Genomic DNA, 15,334 nt, shown 5'->3' on the forward strand with positions numbered 1-15,334 from the left:
TTATCTTTTTTTTTTAAACTTTTAAAAAAATATATAAAGTATAGTTGATGTATAATAGAATATTACCTTGTATCATCTGGAAACATGGGTCAGATGCTTCTTTGTAAAACGTGTAAGAAAATAACTGATTTGGGGGACTTCCCTGGTGGCGCAGTGGTTAAGAATCCGCCTGCCAATGCAGGGGAAACGGGTTCGAGCACTGGTCCAGGAAGATCCCACATGCTGCAGAGCAACAAAGCCCATGTGCCACAACTACTGAGCCTGCGCTCTACAGCCCGCAAGCCACAATACAGAGCACGTGTGCCACAACTACTGAAGCCTGAGTGCCTAGAGCCCATGCTCAACAAGAGAACAAGAGAAGCCACTGGGCAGAAACAAGAAGAACTACAATCCCACAGCCTATTGAACAAAAACCACATTCACAGACAGACAAAATGAAAAGGCAGAGGACTATGTACCAGAAGGAACAAGATAAAACCTCAGAAAAACAATTAAATGAAGTGGAGATAGGCAACCTTCCAGAAAAAGAATTCAGAATAATGATAGTGAGGATGATCCAGGACCTCAGAAAAGGAATGGAGGCAAAGATCGAGAAGATGCAAGAAATGTTTAACAAAGACCTAGAAGAATTAAAGAACAAACAAACAGATGAACAATACAATAACTGAAATGAAAAAATACACTAGAAGGAATCAATAGCAGAATAACTGAGGCAGAAGAACGGATAAGTGACCTGGAAGACAGAATGGCGGAATTCACTGTTGCGGAACAGAATAAAGAAAAAAGGATGAAAAGAAATGAAGACAGTCTAAGAGATCTCTGGGACAACATTAAACACACCAACATTCGCATTATAGGGGTCCCAGAAGGAGAAGAGAGAGAGAAAGGACCAGAGAAAATATTTGAAGAGATTATAGTCGAAAACTTCCCTAACATGGGAAAGGAAATAGCCAACCAAGTCCAGGAAGCGCAGAATCCCAGGCAGGAAAAACTCAAGGAGAAACACACTGAGACACATAGTAAGCAAATTGACAAAAATTAAAAACAAAGAAAAATTATTAAAATCAACAAGGGAAAAATGACAAATAACATACAAGGGAACTCCATTAGGTTAACAGCTGATTTCTCAGCAGAAACTCTACAAGCCAGAAGGGAGTGGCATGATATACTTAAAGCGATGAAAGGGAAGAACCTACAACCAAGATTACTCTACCCAGCAAGGATCTCATTCAGATTCGCTGGAGAAATCAAAAGCTTTACAGACAAGCAAAAGCTAAGATAATTCAGCACCACCAAACCAGCTCTACAACAAATGCTAAAGGAACTTCTCTAAAGGGGAAACACAAGAGAAGAAAAGGACCTACAAAAACAAACCCAAAACAATTAAGAAAATAGTAATAGGAACATACACATTGATAATTACCTTAAATGTGAATATGGATTAAATGTTCCAACCAAAAGACACAGGCTCACTGAATGGATACAAAAACAAGATGCATATATATGCTGTCTACTAGAGACCCACTTCAGACCTAGGGACACATGCAGACTGAAAGTGAGGGGATGGAAAAAGATATTCCATGCAAGTGGAAATCAAAAGAAAGCTGGAGTAGCAATACTCATATCAGATAAAATAGACTTTAAAATAAAGAATGTTACAAGAGACAAGGAAGGACACTACATAATGATCAAGGGATCAATCCAAGAAGAAGATATAACAATTGTAAATATTTATGCACCCAACAGAGGAGCACCTCAATACATAAGGCAAATGCTAACAGCTATAAAAGAGGAAATCAACAGTAACACAATAATAGTGGGTACTTTAACACCTCACTTACACCAATGGACAGATCATCCAGACAGAAAATTAATAAGGAAACACAAGCTTTAAATGACACAATAGACCAGATAGATTTAATTGATATTTATAGGACATTCCATCCAAAAACAGCAGATTACACTTTCTTCTCAAGTGCACACGGAACATTCTCCAGGATAGATCACATCTTGGGTCACAAATCAAGCCTCAGTAAATTTAAGAAAATTGAAATCATATCAAGCATCTTTTCCAACTACAACACTATGAGATTAGAAATAAATTACAGGGAAAAAAATGTAAAAAAATACAAACACATGGAGACTAAACAATACGTTACTAAATAACCAAGAGATTTCTGAAGAAATCAAAGAGGAAATCAAAAAATACCTAGAGACAAATAACAACGAAAACACGATGACCCAAAACCTACGGAATGCAGCAAAAGCAGTTCTAAGAGGGAAGTTTATAGCAATACAGTCCTACCTCAAGAAAGAAGAAAAACCTCAAATAAACAATCTAACCTTACACCTAAAGGAACTACAGAAAGAAGAACAAACAAAACCCAAAGTTAGGAGAAGGAAAGAAATCATAAAGATCAGAGCAGAAATAAATGAAACAGAAACAAAGAAAACAGTAGCAAAGATCAATAAAACTAAAAGCTGATTCTTTGAGAAGATAAACAAAATTGATAAACCTTTAGCCAGACTCATCAGGAAAAAGAGGGAGAGGACTCAAATCAATAAAATTAGAAATGAAGAAGGAGAAGTTACAACAGACACTGCAGAAATACAAAGCATCATAAGAGACTACTACAAGTAACTCTACGCCAATAAAATGGACAACCTGGAAGAAATGGACAAATTCTTAGAAAGGTATAACCTTCCAAGACTGAACCAGGAAGAAACAGAAAATAGGAACAGACCAATCACAAGTAATGAAATTGAAACTGCAATTAAAAATCTTCCAACAAACAAAAGTCCAGGACCAGATGCCTTCACAGGTGAATTCTATCAAACATTTAGAGAAGAGCTAACACCCATCCTTCTCAAACTCTTCCAAAAAATTGCAGAGGAAGGAACACTCCCAAACTCATTCTATGAGACCACCATCACCCAGATACCAAAACCAGACAAAGATACTACAATAAAAGAAAATCATAGACCATTATCACTGATGAATATAGATTCAAAAATCCTCAACAAAATACTAGCAAACAGAATCCAACAATATATTAAAAGGATCATACACCATGATCAAGTGGGATTTACCCCAGGAATATAAGGATTCTTCAATATACGCATATCAATCAACGTGATACACCATATTAACAAACTGAAGAAGAAAAACTATGTGGTCACCTCAACAGATGCAGAAAAAGCTTTTGACAAAATTCAACACCGATTCATGATAAAAACTCTCCAGAAGGTGGGCACAGAGGGAACCTACCTCAACATAATAAAGGCCATATACGACAAACCCACAGCAAACATCATTCTCAATGGTGCAAAACTGAAAGCATTTCCTCTAAGATCAGGAACAAGGCAAGAGGGTCCACTCTCGCCACCATTATTCAACATAGTTTTGGAAATCCTAGCCTCGGCAATCAGAGAAGAAAAAGAAATAAAAGGAATACAAATTGGAAAAGAAGAAGTAAAACTGTCACTGTTTGCAGATGACATCCTATACATAGAGAATCCTAAAGATGCCACCAGAAAACTACTAGAGCTAATCAATGAATTTGGTAAAGTTGTAGGATACAAAATTAATGCACATAAATCTCTTGCATTCCTATACACTAACAACGAAAGATCAGAAAAAGAAATTAAGGAAACAATCCCATTCACCATTGAAACAAAAAGAATAAAATACCTAGGAATAAACCTACCTAAGGAGGTAAAAGACCTGTAGTCAGAAAACTATAAGACACTGATGAAAGAAGTCAAAGATGATACAAATGGAGAGATATACCATGTTCTTGGATTGGAAGAATCAATATTGTGAAAATGACTATACTACCCAAGGCAATCTACAGATTCAGCACAATCCCTATCAAATTACCAATGGCATTTTTTACAGAACTAGAACAAAGAAAATCTTAAAGTTTGTATGGAGACACAAAAGACCCCAAATAGCCAAAGCAATCTTGAGGGAAAAAACGGAGCTGGAGGAATCAGGCTTCCTGACTTCAGACTATACTACAAAGCTATGGTAATCAAGACAATATGGTACTGGCACAAAAACAGAAATATATAGATCAGTGAAACAGGATAGAAAGCCCAGAGATAAACCCACATACCTATGATCAACTAATCCATGACAAAGGAGGCAAGGATATACAATAGAGAAAACACAGTCTCTTCAATAAGTGGTGCTGGGAAAACTGGACAGCTACTTGTAAAAGAATGAAACTAGAACACTCCCTAACACCATAAACAAAAATAAACTCAAAATGGATTAAAGACCTAAATGTAAGGCCAGACACTATAAAACTCTTAGAGGAAAACATAGGAAGTACACTCTTTGACATAAATCACAGCAAGATTTTTTCTGACCCATCTCCTAGAGTAATGGAAATAAAAATAAACAAATGGGACCCAATGAAACTTAAAAGCTTTTGCATAGCAAAGGAAACTATAAACAAGACAAAAAGACAACCCTCAGAATGAGAGAAAATATTTGCAAACAATCAATGGAGAAAGGATTAATCTCCAAAATACATAAACAGCTCATGCAGCTCAATATTAAAAAAACGAACAACCCAATCAAAAAATGAAGACCTAATAGAAGACCTAAATAGACATTTCTCCAAATGAGATATACAGATGGCCAAGAGGCACATGAAAAGCTGCTCAACATCACTAATTATTAGAGAAATGCAAATCAAAACTACAATGAGGTATCACCTCACACCAGTTAGAATGGGCATCATCAAAAAATCTACAAACAACAAATGCTGGAGAGGGTGTGGAGTAAAGGGAACTCTCTTGCACTGTTGGTGGGAATGCAAACTGATACAGCTACTATGGAGAACAGTATGGAGGTTCCTTAAAAAACTAAAAATAGAATTACCATATGACCCAGCAATCCCACTACTGGCCATACACCTAGAGAAAACCATAATTCAAAAAGACACATGCACCCCAATATTCATTGCAGCACTATTTACAATAGCCAGGTCATGGAAGCAACCTAAATGCCCATTGACAGATGAATGGATAAAGAAGATGTGGTACTTATATACAATGGAATATTAGCCATAAAAAGGAACGAAACTGGGTCATTCACAGAGATGTGGATGGACCTAGAGACTGTCATACAGAGTGAAGTAAGTCAGAAAGAGAAAAACAAATATCGTATATCAACGCATATATGTGGAATCTAGAAAAATGGTACAGATGAACCCGTTTGCACAGCATAAATAGAGGCAGAGATGTAGAGAACAAATGTATGGACACCAAGTGGGGAAAGCGGTGGTGGGGGTGGTGGTGGGATGAATTGGGAGATTGGGATTGACATGTATACACTAATATGTATAAAATAGATAACTAATAAGAACCTGCTGTATAAAAAAATGAAATTCGAAAAAAAAAAGAGAAGCCACCACATTGAGAAGCCCGCGCAGTGCAACGAAGAGTAGCCCCCGCTCGCCACAACTACAGAAAGCCCACGTGCAGCAACAAAGAACCAACACAGCCAAAATTAAATAAATAAAATAAATTTTAAAAATTAAAAAAAAACGATTTGGGACTTGAGGACACCAAGAGGGATTGGAGAGGACACAGGTCCACCAGGGAATCTCCCCAGAGCAGCCCCTGGGCTGACCTCCCTGCCCGCTCCTCTGTCCCAGGCAAGTCTTTTAAAAAGACAAGTTCAAAGGACTGACAAAGAGTTTGCGCCTCTTTAAGGGCCTATATTTAAATTGCTGTCCCAAGCCATCAGGCTTATATTTTTAAAAAGTGATCAGGGAGTCCATAAGAGCACCGACACACAATCACCAAGACTTTACTTACGTGTATGTTTGTCTCAAATTCGGAGGTGACATGTGAATAGACTGCGAGGGCGGGGAGGGACACCAGGATGGCCCCGATGAAATGGCGCGGGAGCCAGCCGGCTATCCACTCCAGCAGGCGCTTGGTACAAGCCATCACATCCTCCAGGAAGAACACCATCCTGGGAGCGGGGGGGAGAAAGGAGAAACGGGGTATCTGTGGGTGGGGGACCCAAAGCCAGGGCCACTCCCAACCCTGGCCTATGCTGTGGCCGCTGGTGTGGGCGGCGGGCAGAACCCCCGCCTCCTTTATTTTTGATCAATGGCAAGTAAACTGGACTCACTCAGCTCACCATACCGTATTTTAAGGTTACTTGCTGCATTCGGATAAGACGTGCTTGTAAAAGACAAGCATAGGCCTCTGTGAGTCTAAATGGAGCATGTAAGAACCAGGCAGGCAAATACTAACAGGTCCTGAAAAAGGTCACCTGTCACCTGTTACTGCCTGCTTCTAGGGAGGTCTCAAGTGGGTGGTTCAGGAGGTGTTCGGAATTTTTTTTTTTCTTTTTTTTTAACATCTTTATTGGGGTATAATTGCTTTACAATGGTGTGTTAGTTTCTGCTTTATAACAAAGTGAATCAGTGGTGTTCGGAATTTTGTGGGGCTTTTTTGGTGCCTCGATGGTTGCAGGTGCTACTGGCACCAACAGGCAGGAGCTGGGGATGGGTGATGTCCTGTGATGTACAGCGAGGCTCTGCCCTAAGCCCCACATGACTGCTACACACCCCCTGCTGACGATGACTTCAGCCTACAGCCTAACTGCGTTTTGTTTACAAACAGAAAGTGGTTTCTGTATGGCAGTAACATACACTGAATTTTCCAGGAGTGCAGCTACTGGGTAAACCAAACAACATTACCCGTAGTTTTATTTGGGACACCACCAAGAGTCGTCAGCATCTCAGAAACCACATCACAGGCTCCTGGGGCTCATACCACCAAACCCGCACACTCATAACAGTCCGCACTGGGAGCTGTCATATTATCAGTGCACAAGGGCAAACAGCTGACGACTTTGGCATGGCTGCCCAGGTGGTGATGCCCTGGCATATTCGAGGTGAAGCGCTACACGTATATTATTTTAAGTGGCTTTCTTGCCATTTCTCCTTCACATTGGAGTGATGGCATTTCATTGATTGCTTCTGAAATTGTGTGTATACGTGGGCTATACTTCAGGGTAGGGATGTGGCATCATAAAACGTTTTTCATGGAGAATGGGGAGCTGAGTGTGTGGGGCCGAGAACTGCTTCTCTGCAGGAAGAATCCCTGGGTCAACAGCAGCGGGAGGTGGAGGAGAAGACACTGGGGGTCCGCCTCGGGAGGGAGAACCACGCACACAGTCCCCTCTAAAGACACCTCGGTGAGGGTGCAGGTGGGGCAGGCCCACTTCCCTTGCCTTCAAAGGTAAAAAGCCTGTCAAGGGCCTCTCGCATCCACCCAGGCGTCCACACCTTCAGTTACCAGTGTAGGTCCTTATTGACCTAGGGTCCCATATCCACCCTCAGTGGGGCCAGAGGAAATCCCCCAGGCCCCGCCCTCTCCTGGGCACCAACATCACACCAGAGGCTCAGGCAGGAGAAAAGTGGCCCCGCGGAGATGTGGGTGCGCCAGGCACAACCAGGCCTGGCATCCTCATGGCCCACAGTCCTCTGCAGTCCTTAACCTGGCTTAGCCCAGATTTTTTCAAATTGGGTCCGAAGAACAGGGAACAATCATGTAAAGGGTTCTTTAGAAAAGGTATGGAGAAAACGCTTGCCTCAGAGGGATCAAGAGCCTTAACCAGTTGTGAGCCCCGCATCGGACAGAAACTCAGGGCAGGGAGGGGAGTGATTGGAAGTAGGTACTGGCTTTTCTTTGGGGTGACAGAAATGTTCTAAAATCATATGGTGGTGATGTTTGCACAATTCTGTAAGTTTATTAAAAATCTGTGAATTGTACACTTATGAGTGAACTTATTGTTTGTGAGTTATATCACAATAAAGCTTGTTTTAAGAAGAAAAAAGACTAGGGGCCAGAGGATGCCTTGTTTTGGTCCCTTCGGGTGTCCCCAGGCCCAGGGCAGGCCCACAGAGGGCGCAGTTCATTTGGAAGTGGGTCCCAGGCAGCTTGTGGAGACATGGAGGGAGGCAGGCCCAGGGGAGGGCTGTGCTGGGGAGGAGTCACCTGCTGTGGGCAATGCAGCTCCACGCTGGTGGCGAATCTGGGGAGATGGTGAGGATGTGCCTTAGAGTTCCCTCCACTGGGAGGAGGAGGAGGGAAGGGAAGAGCCCCTGGCAGCCAGAGAAAGCCCTTGGCAAAGGGCTGAACGGGCCTCAGTGGGGAGTTGGGGGGGAAGGGGGGAGTGTGGAAGGGAGGGGGCAGGTGTCCAGCTCATCCATTTCGAAGGGAGGGATCTTGAGTTTGGGAGTCTCAGGGCCAGACCCAAAGCTGTGGTTTCCTGTCCTGGGATGTTGGGGAGGAGTAGAAACTCAAGGTCAGGGCCCTTTACCGCATTTCTCTCCGATCCCCAGTGTGGGGCTGTCCTGCTGAGAGGACAGGGCTGGAGGAAGGGGGTGGGCCTGGTGCAAGGACCCAGCGTGAGTGGAGGCCCTGTTTGTATCAGTAGAAACATTGTGAGCTTCCTGAGTGGGGTGGGGCCTGAAACTGGGCTAGCCCTGAGGGCCCAGCCTCCCAGAGGGACTCTGCTGTCTCTTCGGACACTCTGTCCATTTTTAAATGGGTTGACTGTCTTTTTATTATTGAGCTAACATTCTAGATATTAGACCCCTGTCACAGATATGATTTGCAAATACTCTCTTCCATCCTGTAGGTTCTCTTTCACTTTGGGGTGAAAAGTGATGATGGTGTTCTTTGAAACATGAAAGTTTAAAATTTTGATGAAGTCCATCTTAACTATTTTTTCTTTGGTTGCTTGTGCTTTCCATGTCGTATCTAAGAAAGCGTTGCCTGATCCGAGCTCATGAAGACTTGGGCCTGTGCTTTCCTCTAGAGGTTTATGGTTTCACCCTTACATTCAGGAGAGGCACCTGCTGATGTGCTGGCAGCCCCTTACCAGCTGTACCCTGTACACCTACCTCTTCTTTCTCTGCCTTGCTTTCTTATTCCCTATCTTCCCACTTTCTCTCTTTAAGTATCTGATTTGGGAGATCAGCAGACTAGTTGGTGGCATTAGGGCTGCAGAGGACAGTGACCCACTGGTAAGGTGAGTGCCCACCTGTGCTGAGGGCCCGTGTTGGTGAGGGAGGAGCCAGTGAAGCAGGCTGGGGGAGGGAAGAAAAGAGGACCGTCCCCGAAATGGGTTATGGAGACAGCTGGCTGTTCCACCAGCAGAGGGAGCTAAAGGCTAACAGCTGGGCAGTGCTGCAGGTGGGCCTTTACCTGACAGAGACCACGAGGGACAGGATCTCCAGAAGCAGGGCTGCTCCGAAGACCACCAGGGCGGCCGGCGGGGGTGGCATGGAGGCGGCCCCATACTTCAGGAAGCAGGTAATGGAGAGAATCAGAAACACTGTTGTCGACAGAAACACATCCAGGAGGGAGCTGAAGGTGGCACTGGCAAAAGTCTTCACGGGAGAATTCTTTATAACCTGTTTGGGGGGGAGTGTGAACAGATGCTGCTGGATGTATCCTCCTGGAGAAGTATAATCCAGGCGGAAAAAACAGCAGATGCTTGCTGAGCACTTGCCTCCTGCGGACCAGGTACAGGGTGAGTAGTGCTTCAGGCAGGCCGTCTCCTACCCCACCTAACAGTGAAGAAACTGAGGCACAGAGAAGTGAAGAAACTTGTCCAAGGTCACACAGCAACTGATTACAAACCAATTAAGTTCTCACAGGCATGTGACGCCCTGAGCCTGAAAGGCGAGCTATCGACAGGCAAAGTCAGTGACTCTGCGTCTGTAGAGACAGTAACAGGAAAGCCACATGCTAGAAGCTTCCACTGAACGCTGGGTCCCAGGCTCAGGGTGTGTGAAAGCTGGCTTCATACAGAAGTAGGAGGTCAATAGCAACAGTGACAGCAAGAGCCTGCTCTGGGCCTGGACGCTGTGCAGGGCTCGAGGGCAGGCATGAAACAACCCCCTTGGGGGCTCATGGCCTAATGGTGGGACAGACAGGAGTCTGAGATGGGTGGTGTCATCAGTGTATCAAAGCAACATGCACATCATGTCAGGAAATCATGGGAAGGAGGGAAAAAATGACGACAACGCCAAAGAGTCTGAGAGAGACTTGTTCCAGGCACCATGTGGACCCTTTGGGGGCACGACCTCAATCGATGCTCACACAGCCCTCAAGGAGGAAATGCTCCCAATCTCAGGGCACAGGCTGGGAGGCTGAGGTGAGGTGGCCACTAGAGGTCACACAGCCAAGGAGGAGCCCGGCCAGGGGCTGTGGCATCTTGATCATGTCACCTACTGTCCCTGTGCCTCCATTTCCTTAACTGGAAAGAGGGATAAAATGGGACCCTGCGCCTTATGGGTGCTGGGGATGCTTAGATGGGAAATCACAAGGTGCAGCGGGGGCCTAATGTGGGGGCGGCTTGGAGCCTCCCACCGTTCCTGCATCGCTCCCATCCTCGCCAGCTGGCCCTGTGGTTCAGGGATAGCGTCCCACCTGCACCCCAGGCCTCCGGGCTCATTTACTCCCATTACCTACAACTCAGCCACGTGACCTTTATACAACACAGTCTGATAGTGCCAACTCCTGTTCTGGATCCTTCAATGGCTCCCCTGGCCTTTAGCATAACGTCCACAGTGTGGGAAGCTGTCATCGGGCCCCTGCCCACCTGCCCCTTCCACCCTGTCTGCCAGACAGAAGGGCCCACAGCTCCCTGGATGCACCCAGGCTCTGTCTTATCTCCAAGGTTAGGTTTGCAGGTGCTGGCCCCTCTCTGGAACGTTCCTTAATTCAGTTAATTGCTAGTCCTCCCACTAACACGGGCTCCTTCTGGGCCCTCGACCTGGGGTCGGTGTGCTCTGCGGCCATTATGGGGCCCCTGTGTCTGGATTCTCATTTCTGCCGGGTTACTGCTTCCCTGTGAGTGTCTGTCGACGCTACACCCCAGCCCCAGGAGCAGGACCCGGCGGTGCAGACGCTCAGTGAGCATTTGGTGACCTGTGCCCTCTGCTGGGGAGGCTCTGTACTCAGCACCGGGAGTGGGTGGGAGCTCCTGGCCCTGAATCAGGCAGGTGCCCAATCCTAGCGATGGGATCTCGGCCGCTCGGCCTTTCCTGGCCTCGGCTTTCTAAACCTTGGCTTTTTTTTTTTTTTTTTTTTTGGCCTCGGCTTTCTTTTGGTAAAATGGGGATAATCATAAGCTTCCTTGAAGGGTTGCTGTGAGGATTAAGGTTGCTGTTTTGCCTTAAAGGCACCAACCAACCAACTCCCAAGTCCACAAGAGTGAGCCTCGCCTGGGGTATTAACGGTATTCACCACCCAGGAGGCTGACGAAACTCAACCCCACAGGCATGAACTGCCCTGTCTGGTTCACTAGGACTCTCGGGGTTGGTCAGGGCCTGGATGTAACAGACACTGAGGGATGATCTGCTGGATGAACAAATGGAGTCGAATGAGAAATCCTTCTGGCTCTGGGGTTGGGAGGGTATGCATTTTTGACCTTGGAACACTAAGCTGGGTTAGATTTGGGAAAAATGCAGGGAGCTGGCTTCTTGGAACTCAAACCAGGCTCTAGGTTCTCGTATTTATTCATCGTTTCCACCAAGCCCTACTGAGCACTTGTGGGTGTGGGGACTGGATGCCACGTAGAGTGGAGATGAGAGACAGGGTCCTGCCTCCCAGAGTGGAGAGTCCAGGAGGAGGCATATGATTCAACAGTCCCACAAGAAGAGATTACAAACTGGGATGCAGCTGCGGAGAAACAGTATAACAGAGGAAAAAATCCAGTCTGGGGTAAGGGAAAGTTTCTTAGAGGAAGTGATGTTTGGGCTGAGAGTTACAGGACAACAGGAGTTAAGGCAGGGGAGGGGCGGTAGAGGAGGGCTCAGCACCAAAGCAGGCGGGAGAGCCGAGCAAGGTGAAAGCCCTCTCAGCTCTTGTCCCATTTCAGTAGGAAGAAAGCCGACAGGCAACAGGGGGAGAAATCCTCCTTGAGAACAGAGAATAGGTGGGGCTGGAGTTTCCCCCCTTACCCCTCTCACCCCGTACGAGGCCTCCAGGGGCTGGAGCACGGCCAAGGGCGCCTGGGGATGCACCAGCTGCAGAGCAGAGGGACTGGGAGACGACAAGCCTGGGTTGCTGTAGAGATATTTGGGATTTTCTCCCTTGTGAAGATAAATTCACATACAGGTGAAATTTAGGGCTTACAGACTGTGGGAAATCAATATGAGCCGTCAATTTCCTGTCACTCAGGAAAACAAAAATGGCCTCCAAAGCACAAGACTAATCGTGAACTGCAGTGAAAACGACGCATGTCTTTGGTAAAATTATAAGGAGCCACGCACCTCTTCTTGATAGCTGGTCCTGTAGGCTTGTTCTAGCTCCTGATCCAGGAAGTTCAAGCTGAACTGATTAATGGGTGGCTTAAAAAAATAATCTTTCATCAGGCTAGAAGAGACAATAAATGCAATCAATCAACGTGCAGCACAATCGTTACATTTATTTTATCAGAAGATCACAGTTACCTACTGAAACGCCATTTGTGAAGCATGTCACAAAAGCTGTACTAAAAGTCACCATACAATAGACATTGCTCAACTGCCCCTTTTAGAACATGTCTCTGGAAACTCCTTCATGCTTCTAGACATAATCCCATTTTAGGTTTCCCCTCCACAAAAGAATGCCCATTCACCATTAACATAACACACATCATCAGAACCGTGCTTTTGAAAACATCTTCCTAACGTCCAGAATTAGAATAGAAGGAGGCAGCAGCTTTTTTGTTCTATAAAATGCTCTCTTCCAAAGGACCAGCAGATCCCTGTACTGAGCATACTTATGTTGATTTGGAGGCTTCCTTGCAAACATAATTCAGAACCGGCTGTCCTGTCACTCAGAGTACTGACAGTAATTACCACTGTCACTGCTAACAGGTTGTTATCACAAAATTGTGTTTATAGTTAGTGTAATTTTGGTGCTACTGTCACATATGCAGATTGCATGTGAAATGATAATGCTCAATGATTTTAATAGCAGAGAAATCAAGCCTGCTTTACGTGACTCTTTCATTCTTTTACGGACTGCTAGCAAACAGTCATATCCTTTTTATCCTGCAGAAAATTACTATAAATTTAAGGGAATGTTAGCATAATTTCAGAAGGCAAATGCAGCTGTGGGATGTCTCTCTCCCTCACATAATAACTACTAGAATTAAATCTGATGAAATTTGTAAAGAGCCTATCATGTGCCTGACACACAGTAGGGTTCACTGTAGTTCCTCCTTTCCCTGAAGCAGAGTGGGCTCTCTTTTTGTGCTAAGTGTGCAATACCTTACTGGGCTCTCAGACTTAGAAAAGAGAAAATTCTATCCCCTAATGTTGACCCCCTATCCTCCCCTCCACTTGGCAAGTATGGACAGAGGGAAAAACAACAAAGCAGCTATAAGAAGGAAATGTAATGGCTTCATTTTTGCAGTCAAGTGGCAGGATCCACACTATAAAATACACTGCCCATTTGAGATTAATATTGGGAGGTCCCACTTCTGGGAATGGAAATTAGCTCCTGTTAGATCAATCGTCTCTCAGATAACAACTATAAACCCTAAACAAAATATAAAAACAACTCCTGGAAGGCACTGGCAATTGACCAAAGCAGTAAGAAAATGGAGAAGAGCCACACTTGGAACAGGCTGAATTTCTTGTGGTTTTTTTTTTTTTTTCTTTTTTTGCCTAAAGAGAGTCATTAGTCAGCACCACATGTAAGATGGCTAAAACTCAGAAAAACTACAGTTTTACTGACCTGGAAAACCAGAAAATAGAGTTTAGCATGCCCACCAATGGAAAATGAGGTTGGACATTCCAGAGAGAGAGGACCAGAGAAGGGGGAGCCCCAAATTCTGCATACAGGCTCTGCTCGAATCTCTGGCTGACCCCAGAGATTCATGGCAGACTACAAGCCTAATTAAGGCTGAAGGAATAGTGGCTGCCCACCTCAGGGGAGACAGAGTTTGGTGTTTGAGTTCAGATGAGTTAACTGTCTACTAAAACAAACAAAAAGTTGATATTCTTCAAAGGAATGTAACAGAATCCAGGTTTTCTAACCATTGTACATAATGTGCACAATGCAATCCAAAATTACTAGACAAACAAGGAAACAGGAAACCATGATCCATCCTCAACAAAAAAGCAATCAACAGAGACCAACCTGAGATTACCAAGAGGTTGGAATTGGAGGTTGGGGTTTATAATGTATATGGATGTAATACATGTGAAAACTGTAACATAAGGAATGAGAAGAGAGTAATGTACCTAAACAATTGTAAGATTTCTACATTTAAAGTGAAATGATACAGGGACTTCCCTGGTGGCACAGTGGTTAAGATACTGCTTGCCAATTCAGGGACACGGGCTTGAGCCCTGGTCTGGGAAGATCCCACATGCCACATAGCAACTAAGCCCCTGCACCACAACTACTGAGCCTGCACTCTAGAGCCCACGAGCCACAACTACTGAGCCCTTGCACCACAACTACTGAAGCCCACATGCCTAGAACCCATGCTCCGCAACAAGAGAAGCCACCTCAATGAGAAGCCTGCACACCACAATGAAGAGTAGCCCCTGCTTACCACAACTAGAGAAAGCCTGCATACAGCAACGAAGACCCAATGCAGCCAAAAATAAACAAATACATAAATTTATAAAAAGAAAAAAAGTGAAATGATGCAATATTAACTATAAGAAGACTATAAAAATATAAGACTGCCTAGAGCAACCATTAAAAGAAAAATAATGCAAAGAGGTATGGCTAAAAAGCAAATAAATATATTAAAATATAATAAAAAAGGCAGATATTGTCAGAATGATTTAAGGAGCAAGACCCAAAAGAGATGTATTTCAAATATAAAGACCCAGGTTATAATTTTTTAAAATGGAAAATGATGTAGCATGCAAACAGTAAGAATAAGAAGGCTAGAGTGACTATGTTAATATCCGATAAAGCAGTCTTCAAGACAGAGTATTACTGGGCACGAAGAGGGACACTTCAAAATGATAAAAGGATTATTTACCAGGAATATATAACACTCATAAATGTGTATGTACCTAAAAAAGAGCTTCAAAATACCTGAAACAAAAATTGTCAGGACTACAGAGAGACACAGACAATTCCACAACCACAGCTGGAGATTTTAACATCCCTATCTCAATAAGTGATAGAACAAGAGACAAAGAAGTCAGTAAAGAGACAGATGATCTGAACATTACTGCCAACCACGTGGGCCTAATTGAGGTTTATGGATCACAACATCCTGAGAATGCAGAATATGCATTCTTTTCAAACGCACATGGTATGTTTACCA

At 44.4% G+C, this 15,334-nt stretch overlaps 1 protein-coding gene across 5 annotated transcripts in view; it reads right to left on the minus strand.

The window, feature by feature from the left end:
• Window positions 1-15,334, minus strand: part of ADCY9 (adenylate cyclase 9) — a 189,267-nt gene that overhangs the window by 26,630 nt on the left and 147,303 nt on the right. For all 5 annotated transcript variants that reach the window (XR_007472235.1, XM_033428925.2, XM_049699534.1 and 2 more), the window contains 3 exons: window positions 12,324-12,426; window positions 9,247-9,455; window positions 5,833-5,992 (listed from right to left, as the gene is read on the minus strand). Coding sequence is in view for 4 of the 5 variants with exons in the window: in XM_033428925.2 (XP_033284816.2) it covers window positions 5,833-5,992; window positions 9,247-9,455; window positions 12,324-12,426 (472 nt within the window). In the remaining variant the exon portion in view is untranslated. The remainder of the gene's footprint in view (window positions 1-5,832; window positions 5,993-9,246; window positions 9,456-12,323; window positions 12,427-15,334) is intronic.

This window comes from Orcinus orca, chromosome 16 (assembly GCF_937001465.1).
Source record: "Orcinus orca chromosome 16, mOrcOrc1.1, whole genome shotgun sequence".
NCBI lineage: Eukaryota > Metazoa > Chordata > Mammalia > Artiodactyla > Delphinidae > Orcinus > Orcinus orca.